Genomic DNA, 17,835 nt, shown 5'->3' with positions numbered 1-17,835 from the left:
TATGGAATAAATTAAATCATTATATGGTTATAATTTCAACAAGATTTCCCTAGGGTCTAGAGTGGAATGGGCTGGTAAACCCACCTTCCCAGGCCGATCCGAATGAACTTTTGAGGAACTAGGGGATTTCTTCCCCTTGTGGTGGGTTTCCCCTTCGGGACCGGGAAAAAGGTTGGGATCCCGGCCTTTTCCCGGTCAGCCGAACGAAGCCTTGAGGGGTCAAATTAGACTATTTCAATAGTTAAGGGGATTTTGATACCGGTTTTGGAGTTTATAGGTGAATTTCGAACAAACGTATTTGAGGGGGGTCAAATGGACCTTCCCATCAATTATTACTTTATTAGTAGTGTTATGCTTCCACCGGCAAGATTCTTCCCCAAAACCGGCGAACCCTTGTCTCGGGCTCCGCTGTGCAAAAGTCCAAACCACGCCTCGTGATCTCACACCAAATCTTCCACGGCGATGCAAGAGGCCGAGGAGCCCAGCACCAAGCTTCCGTCCCGCTCCCCCCTCGACGGGCCCGCCCCTCCCCCTTACCACCATCACCACTACGGCACTTTCCTCCCGCCGCCGCCGCCGCAGCAGCAGCAGCAGCAGAAGCCCGACGGAGCAGCCTCCAACCACCCGTTCCCGGCCGGTCGATGACCCCTCTTTCTCCCCGCACTACCCTCAGTTCTTGCTCTTCTGATGTTGTGGAAACTGGAAACTGAGATTTGATTGGTTCCCAACGCTGTATTCTCAGGGTACGCAGCTCAGGGCGTTGTTGCCTTCCCGTGCACTGTGCAGCAGCTGGTCCTCGTGGAGGGCGTGCCCATCAGGGAGCCTCCGCTTCCGTTTTGCGGCATCGGCCTAGGCTGGATTTTGTAAGCGCCATTCTCTTCCATTTGTTACTTTGGGTGGTGGTTGACTCCAAAATGTACTAGTTTAGAGGTGACGCGAATCAATCTGACAAGTCTGGGAAGACATAAGTTCACCAGAACAACGGAACATCTAGATGGTTATGTTAATTCACGGTATATTTATATGCTGTTAATACTCCGAAACAAGTTCAGTTCGGATGATAAATGTTCCTTTGGCAGAAAGGAAGTGATGGTTCATGAACGAATTTCTGCATTCGTGGTAGTAATTTCTGAATCAGCAGCAATATCTTGGTTTAGGTTCAGCAAACATATCTAAAGATCCAGTCCTGCTGTTTAGCTAGAAAATTGAGCATTTTCTTATCATTTCTCCATTTTCATTCTTATTGTTGCTAACAGTGCTATTGTATTTTTGTGTGTATGTCTTTTCTAATTCCTACCACTGAATTGTACATATCAAATAAATGTTGCAAGTACATCATGATTTGCATTAAGTTAAAATCTCATGTCAAATGTTATCCTCTTATTCATATATTGTAAGTAAAAGCGCACTTTTATCCTGATGCAAACCTTGCATTATTCTTTTTTTGAAGGTTCTTACTGGGGTTTTTCTTGGCTGCACTTCCCTGGTATGCTGGTGCTTTTATTCTATTCTTTGTTGCTTTGGACCACAGAGAGAAGCCTGGATTGATTGCATGCACTATTGCTGTAAGTTTCCCATTCTAGTTCTAAGAAACTCAAGAGTTGATTTCTATTGTTTATTGCACAGAAGATACAGAAAGCACTTCTTATGTTTGTTTCCTGCTGTGTTCTATTCACAAATGCTTCATGCAGAATTATGCATACTAGTTGCCAACCCGTGCATTGCATAGGCTATTATTGCCGACACAATAAACATTAAAGTTATATTATTTAAATATGCTGGTTCGCTTTGAAATTATAGATGTTTTTATGTTTAAAGATGTCAGCTGTAAATTGCTAATTATTAATTTCGAAAATTTCAATTAAATTAATAAAACACTAAATTGGGAATCCAATATGGGAATGATATCATATTCATAATTACGAATTTCAGAATTATTAAAGTAGAGTCCATGCTATTTCCAATTATGTGATTTATTTTATATGGACTCTCCACTATCTATGATCACGAATGAGATCCACGTAATGCAACTTCATTTTTATTAATTTAGAATTTCGGAGTTACTAATATTGGAAAATCTAAAACTAAAGAGCCCAATTAATTAAAAAACAATCAAGACGAGTACAATTTCATATTTATTATCAATTCCAGATTTTTGTGATTTTCAATTTTGAGAAAAAAATTAAAACTAGAGAGTCCATAGTATTTCTGTAGGATCGAATACAAGAACCAAGCCTACCAGAGGGGGGGAGGTGAATGGTAGGAACACTTAAAACCTAAACTTTTAGCAGACATAAAAGTTACCCTCAAACTTGACAAAGTTACACCGCCGGTCTGACCGTCTCCTTGCCGCCAGTTGGACTGTCTTCCTGCTGCCGGTTATACCGCCGAATAAACTTCGGTCAAATTGTCGGGATCCAGAAAAACATGTATTGATGAAACTCTGGAAAGTAGATCAACTTTATTGCATCAATATGTGTTTACAAAGTGCATCTAAAGCACTCATCTCTCAACTCTCGAACTAGGATTGAAATCTCAAAGCAAACTCTAACTTTTCTCTCCCAATAAGTTAATATCTTTTAGCTTCAACCCCTCTTCTATTTATACCCACAACGTGGCTACCCCTAGCCACGAATTCAACTAGAACTGGGACTCCAATCTCCACACTCCCTAGCCAGGGAAACTACATCTCTATAAAACTCCACACTCCAATCTTTCAAAACTTGGACTCCAATCCAAATTTGACTCCTCTTTCCATACGCACACAACGTCATGTGTATGCCATATGGAAACCTTCACCTCCACATGCATTGTTCTCTAGACTAAGCATCCCACATGATATCCTTGACCGTCTGGACCTCAACTTCTCCACATGCATTGTTCTCTAGACTAAGCATCCCACATGATATCCTTGACCGTCTGGACCTCAACTTCTCCTAAGCCTAGTCCCCATCCATCATTGGCTATACTCCCATGGTCTCAAGCAACATCTGCACATGAACAATGAAGAAACTTTATATCTGAGTACAAGTTCGCACCAACTTAACTCACATCATCACACAATAGTATCACATACGTGTAGAAACCATCTAGAAGTCATAAACATGAAGCAATCTAGAAATTCTACGAAACCGACTCCCTCCTGGAGTCTGTCGGTCCGATCGTCGGACTACCTGGTCTGACCTCATCAACACCACCGGTCTGGCCGGCGACACCCGCCCGGTGTGACCGGCTTCACAATGCCGACCACCGCACTGTTCACCATCCGAAAACAATCACCGTATTTTCAACAAACACTTACATTTAACAATTATTCATCGCATAGATTACATCAATACCTTGATTCTACAATTTCCATTTGCATGTTTTATTTGATACAAACTGTCAATACGATATACTTTTACGATAGTACAATTCACCTATATTGATGACCAGATATTTCTTCTTAATGTCGTAGCTCTCTTTAGAATATACGATTAGTATATGTATAGATATATAGATAGACAGATAAAACTGACAAGACAATGATAGGTAGAAATGAAGAAACGGCTCACACATACCTGATTTGAAACTCATATGTAATCCCGATCTTCTCCTACATATAGGATGAGCTCTTCAACTGTTGCTTTTATGTGGCTTTTGACTACCCTCCTTTTGACAAGAGTGTCATTTGAAGACTACTATTTTTTTTGGGGATGAAAAATATTGTTTCTCACAGAAATACTCACATTAAATTACATGTTTATTTCAGAGACAGGGTTGTATTTTAGTCTTTTCATCTATGCATATGCTGTGAGTTAAAAGAAAAAAACACTCTCAACTATTGTGTTTTTCTATTTTATCCGACCAGCCAACACTTGCCTGGATTTATTGGTTCTAATTGAACTCAGTCAACTGGGGGCATAATGTCACAAATTTTGCTTATTCCATAATTTGTTTGTTTTTCTTTAATTTGTCCAATGCAAGACGCAGAGCCAATGAAATAATGCTCCACACCAACATCTTACCTGATAAGTCAGTTTTCTAGTTTATTCTTTTGGAAAGAACCCTAAAGGATGAAGCAAAAGAATTTGTCTGATGGCATAGTATAAGCCCCTGGTTATCCCTTTTTCAGATGTTAAACATGTAGAAACAACTGAATTGAAAAGAAAAATGTACCGATGGAATCTCCATGTCGAGCATCGCGTGCATCCTACTCCGGAGTCGTAGCCCATTGTCTTGATTCCGATCTGGAGCAGCTCCTGCATGTTATGTGAACAGTCGTGGAGTGCTGCATCCCCGAGCCGCACCAGCGAAATCGTCAAGTGCGTAGTAGCGAATTGAAGGATGTTGATAACCAGATCAACATCTAAGATGACATGGCCGCGGTTGCCGTCATAGGGAGAGTTGTGTTGTGCTTCAGAATAGAGATCGTACAGATATATGAGATTTCATTTCAGAGGTTGAGATTGATACGTACGGTGGGCTGGCATAGAACGGATTTACCGGGATTTTAAAGGTGGCCCACCATATGTGATCTTTAAATCTACCATCATGATTATATGAATAGCCTAGTCAGCAGCCAGATCTTTCTTGTTAACTTGGGAGCTTCTAGGAAGTGCCCAATTAGTATAGGTATAGATAGATGGATGGTTGTAGTACTCTTGTTTATGCAATTAAAATTGCTTTTGCCTCCATTTCAAAAATTTTCTGCTTACACTGATAAACTTTTTGTCAGTTACTGTTATTACCTACCTGTTTTCTAAGATGTCAGTGGTTGCTTCCAAATTCCAATACATAGCTATTGATGGCAAATGACATACTATCCGATAAATGATCAATCAAACGTTGTTTTTTCTACTTTGGTTCTGACTTTTCACAATGTTTGAATCATAATATGACATTCATAATATGTAACATTCTACTAGCTGATAAATGATCAATCAAATGACATTCACGAAATAAACGCTATCCTGAATTCTTGAATCATAATATGTAATATCATCAGAAAAAGAGAGCAATGTGATACATGCCTCAATTGTTTTGAGTTGAGAAGGTGCAGCACTGAGCAAATAAGCAGCTTGAACCACCTTTGTAGTCAAAATTTTCCTATACAGTAGTACATACGCTGGCACATGCACCAAAAGAGAGTGTGGTTTGTTTGTTTGTATACAAGTGGGAGAAGGGTGGCCTAGGACTTGGTCTCCGACAGTACAGTGCTGTGTTGCTGGGAGAAAGAATGCGCTAGTGCACGGGATGGGAAGATGGAACAGGGAACAGCGAAATAGACTGCTCATTGCTTAAAATCCAAATTCACATCTTATACACGATGTAGCAATATATATAACAAGAATATTAACAAAAAAATTTTGTAAACAATCCATATCTATTGTTTAGCCTAAAAAGTTGAAAAAATAATTATGCAAATCATGGTTACTGTACCGCATCCATCACGGCCTCTTCTATTGTTTGCTTTCTCTGATGGATCTTGGAGCCATGTGAGAGGCCTGTGTGAGTAAGTGATGCCCCATTAGGCTTATTGGCATCAAATAAACCTGTTTTCTTGTTTGGTAACTAGCCAATTTCCAGCCACTCATTCTAGATTTTGGATGCTGTTATTTGGATACTGTGAGAGTTGTGCTGGCTGACAGCCGCTATTTGTATCCAGATTTTGAACCCTTACTCTATTCCAAGTACTTTTAGCAAGTATTAAGCAATGATATTATAGGAAGTTTATTTATTTATGTCAGTTTATGGATATCATGTACATTCTTGCACAGTTATGCTTGCATATATGACAGACATTCAGTAGCATGTTCTGCTATTAGCCTCCTTTGGTTCAAGCACTGTTTTATTTCTTGCAAGCATGGTGCATTTTACTTCATTTTTTTTGTGTGGTTATATGTTACAGAGATTTACATTGCAGGGTATTTTTGTGCTAGTTCCTTTCATCCTCAATGGCATAAGAGTGCATCCTTTCTGGTGATACTGGAAGTCATCAATCCAAATCTGGATGTACCTATTATTTCAGAAACCACATTCCTTTTCTAAAGATGTAATATATTTATCACCAATGTGAAGAACTAAACAGATGAGCTATCTCCAGACTGTATCTTCGTGTAGAGACGCCCATGACCTGTGTAATATGTTCATCAGTGTAAAGTGATCGACGACATGGTTGTCGAATAAACAAGGTGCCATCAAATGGCAAACTGTAATAGTGACGGTTAATGTTACACGGTACTTTAATCGAACAAAATCCAAGGAACTCGATCCAAGAACAGTATGTCACTATTTAGGCCCTCTTTGTTTAGACTTATAAGCCAACTTATAAGTCGAAAAGTCTAAGTCTAAATAAACAAGCAGCTTTTCCGTTTGGCTTTTTTGAAGCCATAAATTACTCTAACACTATTAAGCCAAAAACTAGGTTGGAGAAGCTTTTTTGGCTTATGTGAGGTAGATGTATGACTCAACCACTAAACTTAGGATATTAAATCTACCGGCTTATAAATCATATGAGCCAATAATCTGACTTAAAAGTCTAGGCCAATAAGTCTAAGCCTAAATAAATGTATGACTCAACCATTAAACTTAGGACATTAAATCCACCGGCTTATAAATCATATAAGTCAATAATCTGACTTAAAAGTCTAGGCCAATAAGTCTAAGCCTAAATAAAGAGGGCCTTAAACGTGCGCAATGATGGCCAAGAGAACCCTGACCATGCTTCACCAGGCTGAGGCATACTTAACTTGGGTTCCGCTTGGCCGAGGTCCTATACAAAATTACACAACTAGATCCACTCGAACAATTATAGCAAGGTGAACAATTAACTTGGGTTCCGTTTTGCTTGAAGAACATGGAAAATGAGAAACTAAGAGTGAAGGACTATAGAGGAGAGCGTGAGATACTGATGGAATGAAATGCGCTGCTTTTTGTTAGCCAAACATAGTTTATTGAGAGAATATGTTTAAATTATTTAACTCTTTGCTAGAAGAAGTGCTACCATATTTTTGCTTGATTTTAGCCAATTTATTCTCACCACGTGGTTGTAATTTTATTTCTTCTATTTTATTTTTATTTTCATTTTCATCTTCTTCTTTTTTACGTATGTGTTAATTTGGATTGGTATATCACACACACACCCTAAAAGAAACCCAGAAGAAACATTCCCATAGAAACCTGAAAAATGCTACGCAACCATTAGTCTATATAAAAACTCAAATCATAAAACCATTGGCCCATATTTTTCTTCATCTTGTAGCTTAAGCGTGGTATCACTCGGATTATCTATCTTGCAAATCTAACATTGGGGTTCGCAGTCTTGTTTGAATGAACCATCACATATCCAAAACATGTCTGGCTGGGTTGATTTGCCAATGTGATTGTTCAACGTGCCGCAACTATGCATTTAGCCCCCTCCGCACCTGGTTGACCCACTTCTCTCCAAATATTCTCTCTAATTCAATTTAGAGTTACGGTGGCACCGATAGGGGTTGTAGTGGAGACGCAGCTAGGACGGTGCTGAGGGAGGCGGCTAGGGGAACCACCCATTAGGCAGTGTGGGTCGCCCGGGCCAACTACTGCCCACGCTGCCCCATCCCCCAGTACTCTTCCTTGGGCTGCCAACCACTACTTCCCAGGAAATTATTCACGTGGCCCCAACCATAATTAGCCGGCCCACAAGAGATTAAGTGAACAGCCTAGGAAATTATTCACGTGGCCACGCGCGACGTCTCGTATCCACTCGATGGGTGGCATGTTATTAACGGGAGTATTTTGATTTTTGAGTTGGATGGTTCGTCTTCTGTTCGGGCCTATTCACTTTGATGCCAAAAAAAACCTTATCAAATTTTATCATTGTCAAAATTTTAGTAACTACTTGCCAAATTTTTGGTAGGATTTCTTATATAGTTAACAAAATTTGGCAGCAAACTAAATGTAGCCACTTTTTTGTCAACTTTACCAAAATTTGGTAAGGTTGAAAATGGCATCAAAGTGAACAGGCCCTTCATGCCGCTGAATTGTCGCCGCCGCTAGCACCGAAATCCGAAGTTGTCCCATCACAGTCACAGCGTCGCTCCCTCACCCTGAGTGCGCACTGCCATTGCTCGGCGCGTCAGCTGTGCCTGGACGGCTATTCCTGCTGGATGCTGACCTGGGCCCTGTTTGGTTCTATGGGCTAATGTTTAGCCTTCACCTTTTAGTTTCAAATTAGCCCTCAAGAATCTAAACAGGTAGGCTAATTTTGAGCTAATGTGAATTAGCCCCTATCAAAACATTAGCCCCTCCAAAGGGTGCTAATGGGGCTAATTTTGTGTGGGGACCATCAAAAAGCAGCTCTCTCTCTCTCTCCTTCTCTCTCCTCTCTTTCTACTCTCTCTCTCCACCTTTTAGCCTTGCATTAGCCCATGGATCGAAACATATCAACCTAGGCATAGTTTAGCCTACCAATTCATTACTAAACATTAGCTCTCAAAATTAGCCCTGGACTTATCTTCCAAACAGGGCCTTGCTCGCAGCTCGCATATGCATAGATGCGGCCACGCGCCTAACGCCATCGCCTGTCGTGCCACTGCGCCGGTCTGCCCTTGGCCCATCCCCTGCGTCGCCGCGCGGCTATCGCTTGCAGCCTTGCACGTAGCACGCCATCGCCGTACCTCTGCGCAGCTACAGCGACAGTGCAGTAGCAGCCCCCAGCCGGCCAGCCCCTTCATCCTTAGAGCAAGTTTAATAGTATAGCCAACTACTAGCTCCAATTTATCTAGCCAATCTAATAGCTCATCCATACAATAATTACATACTACACTATTGATACTTGGTCCCACCTATCTGAACCAATCACTTGACTCGAGTTCACTGCTGCTTTCAGGAAAACTCACATACCATCAGGAGTGGTGTCCCTCAAGAAGGAGTTCAGGGCGCTCACTCAGGGATCTCATTCTGTCACCGAGTACCTGCATGAATTCAATCGTCTGGCCCGTTATGCTCCAGAGGATGTGCGCACAGATGAAGAGCGTCAGGAAAAGTTCTTGGAAGGACTGAATGATGAGCTTTCACCCGTTGATGACTGGGGATTATTCTGATTTCCAGAAGTTGGTGGATAAGGCCATTCGACAGGAGGATAAGTACAACCGAATGGAGCAGAAGAACACAGGATTGCTCACTTCAAAGCTCAGCAGGGGAATAGTCAGAGGCCGCGTCTCATTATGGGACCTCAGGCAGTGTCACAGGGAGGATCTCCGTCAGTTGTTCGTCCGCCGTGTCAGTTCTTTAACAACAATGCTGGCAACAACAACCGCAACTAAGCTCCACGTCCTGTTGCAACTCCAGTCCAGCACCAGCCTGTCAAGAGGGAGCAAGGAAACAAGTCAGGGGTGTGCTTCAACTGTGGTGAACCAGGTCATTACTCTGACAAGTGTCTGAAGCCCCGACGTGTGAAGACTGTTCCTGTGCAGAATAACTCCAATGCACCCACATCAAAGGCCCGTGTCAATCATGTTGCTGCTGCAGAAGCCCAAGGTGCTCCAAATGTGATTTTGGGTATGTTTCCTGTTAACTCAGTTCCTGCAACAGTGCTTTTTGATTCTGGTGCCACACATTCATTTTTGTCTATGAGTTTTGCGGGAAATCATGGGATGGAGATAGAAGATCTTAGACATCATTTGATGGTTAGTACCCCCAGTAACCAAGCACTCTCATCACAACGTAGCCCCTCTATCAGAATAGAGATTCAAGGTGTACCATTTCTGGCCAACCTTATTCTGTTAGAATCCAAAGACCTTGATGTCATCCTAGGGATGGACTGGTTAGCCAGATATAAAGGTGTGACAGATTGTGCCAATAGAAAAGTAACCCTCACCAGCAATGATGGTCAAGTTGTAACTGTTCATGCATTGCCTTCTGAGCCGTTAAGGTCAAGTCTGAACCAAATAACTTTGGAAGAGATTCCCATAGTACGGGACTACCCGGATGTGTTACCGATGATTTACCTGGTATGCCGCCTAAGAGAGATATAGAATTCAGAATAGATCTGGTACCAGGAACAACTCTGATCCATAAGAGACCTTATAGAATGTCAGCTAATGAATTAGCAGAGGTCAAGAGGCAAGTAGATGATTTGCATCAGAAAGGATACATTAGACCAAGTTCGTCTCCATGGGGAGCTCCAGTCATTTTTGTGGAAAAGAAAGATCATACCTCTTTGCTCTTTTATGATTAGATTCCGACGTTCCCGGAGAGTCCGATTTTGCAGGAGAAGACTTTGAAGAGTTCCAAGGCTAGCAAGGCAAGTCACACAGATCCCAAACAATTCTTTGAGCATGTTGATCCCGTTTAAAGCTATTGTTTCTATTCAACTATTGCATTTATTTTTGAATGTCACCGGGTGGGAATGACCTATTGCCTTTGTTATAGCCCTTTGTTATTGATTACCTATGCTTTGTCTCCTGGTTAATAATTTGATTAGCTAGAACATCATATGGTTTTAGCTAAAGCAATTAGGATGCTTAGCCATGCGCAGAGACACTAGCTCATATGAATGGGATAATTAATGATTCACTATTACTTAATGATGGATTAATGGTAGCTCATGATGGTTAATCATGATAGGATGATTAATTAAGATGCCAACTAAAACATGACAATTAAGGACCGGTTCACGATTTTCGGTTGTGAAACATTAACCGTGCCAACCACAAGCCAGCGTGGGCAACGGCTTTACCTTTTGTATAGTGTGGTTCATTGTAGAGCACCAGACTGTGAAGTGGCGGAGATAAGCCCACGGGGGTCGCTGGGGAGTCCATGCCTTGTTTTATAAGGGGGTGATTATGATCCAGGAACGGTGCTCTACTTTGAATTGTGTTATGCGAAGGGTATTGTCACAATCTCTATTCGGATACTTGATAAGTATCGCGACGCATGGTTGACATGATGTTGAGGTTGTGTCTTGTAGGTACAGTGGTACACCTCTAGCAAGAGTAAAACTATTCGAATAGCCGTGCCCGCGATTATGGGCGGGTCTAACAATGTCTTTCGTGATTAGTCTCAGACCTCTCAGCATAATAAATGATGCTGTAATTGTTAATAAATGGTTTAGCTCCTGGTTTGGAATGTTATATTCCTGGTTTGGAGATAGAACTGTACAGCCGGGAATGGTTGTTCAGAATGGTTGGGCCTATGCAACGGGTATGTTGTATAGCGATGGATTAATATTGTTTAATTAAATACTTTACTGTTTACTAAATTCTAAAGTATTTATTAAATGTCATTTATGCAAATGAGACTATATTATGCCATCCTTTGTTATCCCCTGCACTTGCATATTTGCTGCGTGGCTTGTTGAGTATGTCATATACTCACCTTGCAATCATTCATCAGAGGAGGAGTTCTACAATGATGCTGAAGGTGTGGAGGATTAGGCGTAGCCCTGGTCAAGCTGCTTGTGGGATGAAGGCGCCTGCGCTGTTTATTTTATTTTCCTCTGCTTAGATCTTTATTATTTGAGAGGAACTATCTACCTCTGTAATGACTTTATATTCACCTATTAATTAGGTTAATAATTGCACTCTATTATCAATTTGGAATTTTGGATACAAATTCCGGGCGTGACAATTTAAAAGATTTCAAATGAAAAATTTAAGTTGTAGATCTCATCGAGAGGTATAAATTTCATATAAAATTTGTCCTAATCCGTGTCCATATGAAAAGAATAAGCTAAATTATGAGATGATAAATTTTTTATTGCAACAAATTTGTTGATCATGGCAATAGAAAATAGTGAAATTACCATGTACTGTGCAAATTGCCACAAAAATTAAATTTGTGGCGATAGAACATGTTTTTTTTGCAATAATAATATTTTTGTGGCGATAGCTCATTTCCTATTGCAACAAAAATACTGAATAAAACAACGATTGTAAATCATTGCAACAAAGTATAGTTATTTGCCACAGAAAAATTATCATTGCGATAGTACAATATATTGCCCCGAATTATTTTTCGTTGCAATAAATTGGTGGCAATAGCTCAATTATCTTGTAGTGACTTGCTTGGACGAAGGAAAAGAGGCCGAGCATAACAAATGCATGGATGATCAAAGAAGTTGATTGGGGACCAAACCAAGACCTTCTCCAAGTCTACTTCTACCTCACCACGTCACTTTTAGTCCATATAAGACAAGAGATAAAGTTCTACATGTCTTGGACTCGGATTTAGGCCTCTTGACAGCATCAACTTGACGTGGGACCAAAACTATCTGAAAGTAGACTCCATAAGCTTTCCAACAAGTACTCATGGGCCCCGAAATTCCTTCTAGATCAGCGGCTAAGTCTGTTTGATGTTGATGCTGTCAGGAGGCCCGAATCCGAATCCAAAACGTGTAGAACTTTATCCCTTGTCTTCTATGGACCAAAAGTGACGTGGTGAGGTAGAAGTAGACTTGGAGAAGGTCTTGGTTTGGTCCCCAATAAACTTCTTTGATCATCCATTCGTTCGTTATGCTCGGCCTCTTTTCCTTCGTCAGGGCAAATACCTCTGCAAACGAAAACACACAAAACACATTGTGTAGCAACGTTTGTTCAAATATATAAGAAGCAAATCTAATGTAGAACATATGCACCTTTGGTTGATTAATACATAAGGTAGTCTTGGTTATATCCGAGCTAGTTGTGTCCTCATCATGAGTAGATTCTTTTCATATTTTATGATCAAGATCATATACACCCACATATGCATACATATGCTAAACTTCTACACCGGAAGCTACCATCCATTTCATCCACCTCAATGTCATCCACTAAATAAATACTCCACATTATTTACGCCTCTTTTTCCAAAAGAAAAATAAAAAGAGGAGAGTGACTAAAAAATGGAAAAGAGGGAAAATGAATTTATGCTCACACAGAATAGAAAAGAGTCTACCAACTCCGCCCACGTTGGTCAAAGCCCGGTCAAACCGCCTACCAACTCCCCCTACCACCCACCTCTTCTCAGCTCTCGTCTTGCGGAACGATGCAGTAACATGACAGCCATCATGCAGTAAAGCTATGTCTTACATGCAGAACGTTTAGTTAAAATATAATCATGACAGATCTATGTTGGTATTTCTTATGATCACAGATAAATACGTAAGCGCACGGAATACCGTTGTAGCACTTCACCTTTGGGTGACACCAAAAGGATATCGAACTCAGGGAACGTGTGTATCTACCTAAGGCTAAGACTATCCAAAGACAACAACTGATGGAAAGCAGGCTAGGCTAGAGAGGACTTTCTATGTGTATTAATTATCTACGCTAAGCAAGGCAATTCCCTATCTGTTGCTTCGGGCACCGACCCCTGCTGGTCTGCCAGCGTGGTTCTGGCTATAGCTATATGATGTATCCGAATGTGGAGGATTACTGGGACGAGATTCAGGGCTGTCACCACCTGCTGTCTACCTCTGACAAATACGTGGGATACATAACAAACAAAGGTAATCTTTAACCTAGACACCACGTCTAAGTTATTAATTACTACTCTAATACTTGCGCATGAACTTCCTTCTCTATCCGGAGTCCTAGTACTAGAGTACTTAGTATGAATACTAAATAATGAAACCGAAAAGATGGAAATCTATCTTACTTAGACAAAGTAATTAAATAACATAAGAAAGGAAAACAAATGCTTACTTTATAGAAGAAGTTCTCCGAACCCGGAGCAGAGTGTACCGACAGCTCCAGTACTCCTCCCAAATTCCTCCTACGAAGCTACACTCATCGAGGTACAAGTCGGATGAGCGCCAAACTTCCGGGCACTCCTCCAGATCTTCCCCACACTCTCTACCTTATTCTAATGTACAAAAGATACAATTGAGCCTCTTGTAATTCAGCTCAAAGTTGTGTGTTGTAAATGAGAGTGAACTCCTCCTTATATAGGCTCCAAATGACGGTTAGGGGCATGGGAAATGACTAAAACACCCTAAAACCGGCATAGGGGAGAAATCCGAGCCGTCCACGTGAAGCCAGATGACGGGAGGCGCTAGGATTGGTTCGGCTGAATTGGCGGTTCGGCCGATCCCAAAAACTGTCCTCCCGGCCTCTCCTTTGGCCGGTAGGTTACTTAATGGGCCCACAACATCTTGCACAATGTTTTGGCCCAATTCTAAGTGGTTTTGGTTGACATATGGGCCCTCCAATCCGTGTAAACGCGTCCTGAATGCGCGGAGGTGCATTTTGTTACATGATGGATGTGTTTTCTCCTCAAAATACCTACATACACAAATTTCACCACATACTAGTGGAAATGATTAGTAATAAACCCTACCACTAAGTTGGATACCATATTTTATTTCATTATATGTAGTCAACTGTTATGATTTAAGGACTGTCAACAATCTACTTTTGATAAGCACTTTTTTTTCTAACATCATGGTGCAAACGGTTTAAAAAAATCATACATTAAGTGAGAGATATTGTTCGAAGCTTGACTTTTTTGGATCTTGACTCTCCACAAGTAGTAATACTATAGCATTACTGCTCGTTACTAACTATTTGTTGTGCGTTACTACAATCCAATCGCGACGTTACTGTAAGTGTGCAGTAAAGACCGTATGTTTTGTAGTAACAATGCGTCTTACTGCAATTCTTGAATAGTGTTACTGCATAAACATGTGGTAACGTGTACCTGCCATGTAGTAGCACTTCCACTTTGTGCAGTAACAAGTATTTTTAGCATGTGAGACTCTTAACCCATATATATTTTCTTGATTCCTGGTTTACTACAATTTCACCATGATGTTACTGCCAAAGGTGCAGTAGCGTTCTATATGTTCTACAGTAACAAAGTGTTTTACTGCAGCTCTTGGATAGTGTTACTGCATAAACATGCGGTAATGTGTAACTGTCAGGTGGTAACGTGTATCTACAGTGAAGTAATACTTTTACTTTTGTAAAGTAACAAGTATATGGTTAACATCTGATACTTTGAACCCATATATTTTTGTTTCAATTCCTGATTTACTGCAATTCACCACAATATTACTGCCAAAAGTGCAGTAACGTCATATACATGCATGAAGTAACACTATATTTGAGGGATGAGACCGATTTTCTTGAGAAGAGGGAGGTTTGAGGAGGGGAGTACGTAGATGCATTTTGAAGTTTAATCCTCCACATGCAGTAACACTATAGTATCATTGTGAAAAGGGTTTTAAAAAATAATACATATCCTGTTAGATATTGCTTTTCAAAGATTGGCATTTTGAACTTTAACCTTCCACCTGCAGTAACATCTATCTACCCTATAATTCACCAACTACACTCCTACAAATCTCATTCATCAAATCCGACAGTCCAGAATCATCCGATCGAACACCTCAGATTCGTCGCGGACCCTCTCCCCTCCGCGCGCGCTCCGCACCGCATTCCTCCTTTCCTCACCCGCATCCCCCAATGTTGACGGTCGTTATCGATCAGTTTCAACCGTAAATACTACCAAAATAAAGGAGAACTAGTGATTCTTGCAATGCATAAATATGTTAGAACAATAATATTCCACTAGTATTAGGTCTACTAACCTTTTGCAGAGAATGACAACAAAGTGAAGGAGAATCGACATCAACTCAGATGATAAATCAATCGGACGATGTCGAGAACCAGACTTGTGTATGAATGTGCCAATAACACAGACTTGACACGATGAATTAGGCCAAAATTCACAAGTCTACGAAGCAAAGCAGCAGAGGAGGCCACCAGCCAAAATGTAGGCTGGTTCGGCCAGCCCCAGGTTCGGCCGAACCTGGTAGTTCGGCCAAACCTCCCGTGAAGCCGATGGATGCAGGGTTTTGAGGAAACGATGGAGATTCACTCCCTATGGCGGCTGGAGGGTACTACCGACCTTTCCAACCGCCATAACCGTCATTACCTGCCTATTTAAGGAGTTCACTCTCTTCACTTCAACACACCTCAAGCAATAACTCTCTTATTTCTCTCAGGTTTAGTTTAGTAGTATCTAGCTGGTGCAATAGAATTAGAATAGGAATCAGGAGTCTGGAAGCCTTCGGAAGAGTTCGGGTATGGCTCTAGTAGCTTTTCTCTTCTCTTTTATAAGCTTTGTACTTTTATTAGAATACTCTTCTATATACATTTATGATATTGAAATACTTTCCGAGTATATGAGTACCTACTTTACATTATGTTCTTGTTATACTGAATGTACGGCTAGCTTATCTGGGAGATGCTTTGGTGCGGGTATAGTGTTTTCTTATGCAATTACTCTATGTCATGACGATGATATTAGAGTAGTATCTGGTAGTTTAGACGTGGTGTCTAGATTATGGGATATCATTATTTGGGGTTATATATTGCGGATGAGAGGTGGGCCACTGATGGTGACAGCTCAGTACGGGTATTCCTCCGTGCCTATATATAATCCTAAGTTAATTTCCAGGGTTGTATGGTCACGACGGGCTGTCGTAAGGAACTCGGCAGTCAGGGGTGGCTTCTCGATGTACCAGGAGGGCATCGGATAGAGGGTATTAGCTAGTATGTCAGTTAACTAGAAAGTATAGGAATAGATTCTCTTTCTCTTTTCTTTCCACCTAGCTTAGATTATTTATTATGAGAATGAGTAGTTAATGCTTGTGTGTCATTCTACCCTTGGATTATCTTAACCCCTGCTTAGAATATGATTATCACAAGTATTATATAAATTATTTGTTAAGTTCTCTCTACATGATCTTCCCACGGGATAAAATAAATACGATACCCTTGGAATACTCTCGGGTGAAATGTTACATTGGTATATCCGTGCGCTTGCGGATGAAATCTGTAACCATAATATACCACAAGTATTTCTACGCCATTGTTAGGAATTATATTTCTAGTAATGTCGTTAAGAAATACCAACAAGCATTTCTGGCGCCGTTGCCGGGGAAGATTCGTAATAGAGATTACTTGAACTAATACTTTATATTTACCTCTGTATAATCATTTCCTTTGCAGGCTAACCTTGGTTGTTTTCACTTTTTGTTGTGAAAAGAGGGTAGTGCATGACTGGTTTCAACTTGCCGGAAAACTTCAAAGAAAATCCGGAAGCTTTCTTCCGAAGCGTCAGGCCGCGGGTCGTTGCTCCGCAGAAAACTCTACCGAGAAAGAAACCAATCGTACCAGCGCCACCAACCTTCAAGACAATGGCCAGCAAGACTCTTCGCGAGTTCGCTGCTCCCTCTGCTAACAATGTGGTCGTCGGGCCGCAAGTCAACATAGGAGATGTGGATTTCGACTTGAAGTCCAGCCTCATCACGATGGCGCAGGCTAGCCCGTTCTGTGGCAAGCCTAATGAGGATGCCAACGCTCATATGCAACAATTCCTGGAGATATGTAGCACGTACACCATCAAGGGCGTCAGTCCTGATGCCGTCAGACTGCGACTGTTTCCGTTCTCCCTCCTCAAGAGAGCGAAGCAGTGGTTCTATGCCAACCGTGCTGCTATCAACACCTGCGATAAATGCTCTACGACATTCCTCTCGAAGTTCTTCCCGATGGGCAAAACCAACGCCCTTCGAGGACGAATTTCTAGTTTCCAGCAGACAAGGGACGAGTCCATTCCGGAAGCGTGGGAACGACTGCAGGAGTATGTGGCTGCCTGTCCTCATCATGGGATGGATGACTGGCTGATTCTGCAGAATTTTTACAATGGACTCACCCCAGTGTCCCGCGATCACCAGGACGCGGCAGCTGGAGGAGCCTTCTTCTCTAAAACGGTTCAAGGAGCCGTTGAATTAATAGAGAAGATGGTCTCCAATATGGGTTGGAGCAAGGAACGATTCCAAACCCATCAGCGAGGCATGCACATCGTCAAGGAGATGGAGTTACT

At 41.4% G+C, this 17,835-nt stretch overlaps 1 protein-coding gene and 1 non-coding gene across 2 annotated transcripts; one reads left to right on the top strand and one right to left on the bottom strand.

The window, feature by feature from the left end:
• The first annotated feature begins 410 nt into the window (after positions 1 to 410).
• LOC4340997 (large ribosomal subunit protein eL20z) lies at positions 411 to 6,262 on the top strand. The gene is made up of 4 exons (XM_015785399.3): positions 411 to 637; positions 743 to 863; positions 1,451 to 1,565; positions 5,906 to 6,262. The coding sequence occupies exons 1-4, from the start codon at positions 463 to 465 to the stop codon at positions 5,963 to 5,965; spliced, it is 471 nt and encodes a 156-aa protein (XP_015640885.1). The 5' UTR covers positions 411 to 462; the 3' UTR covers positions 5,966 to 6,262.
• An 11,253-nt stretch (positions 6,263 to 17,515) lies between these two features.
• On the bottom strand, positions 17,516 to 17,622 carry LOC112939475 (small nucleolar RNA R71). Its single transcript, XR_003243187.1, has one exon. It is a non-coding gene; the product is annotated as a small nucleolar RNA R71 (small nucleolar RNA).
• Positions 17,623 to 17,835: the final 213 nt, after the last annotated feature.

Source organism: Oryza sativa, chromosome 6, assembly GCF_034140825.1.
Source record: "Oryza sativa Japonica Group chromosome 6, ASM3414082v1".
Taxonomy (NCBI): Eukaryota; Viridiplantae; Streptophyta; class Magnoliopsida; order Poales; family Poaceae; genus Oryza; species Oryza sativa.
Note: the sequence above shows the minus strand (reverse complement) of the source record. Positions and strands in the feature narration are given on the sequence as shown.